Source organism: Bison bison, unplaced genomic scaffold (assembly GCF_000754665.1).
Source record: "Bison bison bison isolate TAMUID 2011002044 unplaced genomic scaffold, Bison_UMD1.0 scf7180017864519, whole genome shotgun sequence".
Taxonomy (NCBI): Eukaryota; Metazoa; Chordata; class Mammalia; order Artiodactyla; family Bovidae; genus Bison; species Bison bison.
Window position 1 is genome coordinate 10,533,994 of NW_011495072.1, and position 817 is coordinate 10,534,810.

The window sequence follows — 817 nt, forward strand, 5'->3', positions numbered from 1 at the left end:
CGTGGGGCCCCAGGCGCTGCAATGCCAGCTCCCGCTCGTCGTCGCCGGCCTCGTCGCCGGGTCCCGCACCCCCACCGCCTCCGTCCGGGCTCTCGAAGATGTCAAGCGCCTCCTCGGCGTCGCGGTGCTGCCGGTAGGTCATCCAGCAGCAGGGCTCCACGTCGGTCTCGTCGATGCCCCAGAAGGTGAGCTCCTCCTCAAAGAGGGGGCCGCATACGTCGGCGGGGCAGTGCAGCTTGCCCGTGCGGTAGTAGTTGAGCACGTAAGCAAAGACGCCCGGGTGCCGGTCGAAGAAGAACTCACAGCCCCCGCCGCAGCTGCTGCCTGCACCACCGCCATCGGACTCGGGCCGGCCCCCGCCGTCGGGATCGGCCAGCCAGGCGAGGCGGGTGCCCGGTAGGGTGCGCAGGGTGCTGCGGTAGGTCTCATGTCGCGTGCCGCCCACGTTGATGATGATCTTCTCCGACGCCTCGCCCTTGGCCATCTCCTCCTTCAGACATGTTTTGGACGGAGGCTTGTTCCCCGACTTGCGCCCGCGGTAGGAGGAGACACACACCGAGCTGATCATAAGAAGCGCTGCGGGGCTTCGGCTTGGGGCGGCCGCTGCCCTCCAAACACCCTTCCCGAGGAGGCAGCGTCAGACGGGGGAGGGGAAGGAGACGAGGAGGCAGGAGGCGGCGGCGGCCCCCTCTGCGGCGTGGCCCTGCCCCTGCCTGCCCCCCGGGGCACGGAGCGAGAGGAGTTGGATTTCTCGGGTGCACAGGTGGTTGGGGTTTGGGCTGGCAGCGCCGGGGAGGGAGTCAGGAGGGGAAAAGGA

General features: G+C 69.3%; 1 protein-coding gene across 1 annotated transcript in view; it reads right to left on the bottom strand.

The window, feature by feature from the left end:
- KCNC4 (potassium voltage-gated channel, Shaw-related subfamily, member 4) overlaps positions 1 to 799 on the bottom strand; it is an 18,919-nt gene extending 18,120 nt beyond the window's left edge. The window contains exon 1 of the mRNA XM_010830881.1: positions 2 to 799. Coding sequence (XP_010829183.1) covers positions 2 to 568 — 567 coding nt within the window. The 5' untranslated portion in view covers positions 569 to 799. The remainder of the gene's footprint in view (position 1) is intronic.
- Between the last annotated feature and the right edge of the window lie 18 nt (positions 800 to 817).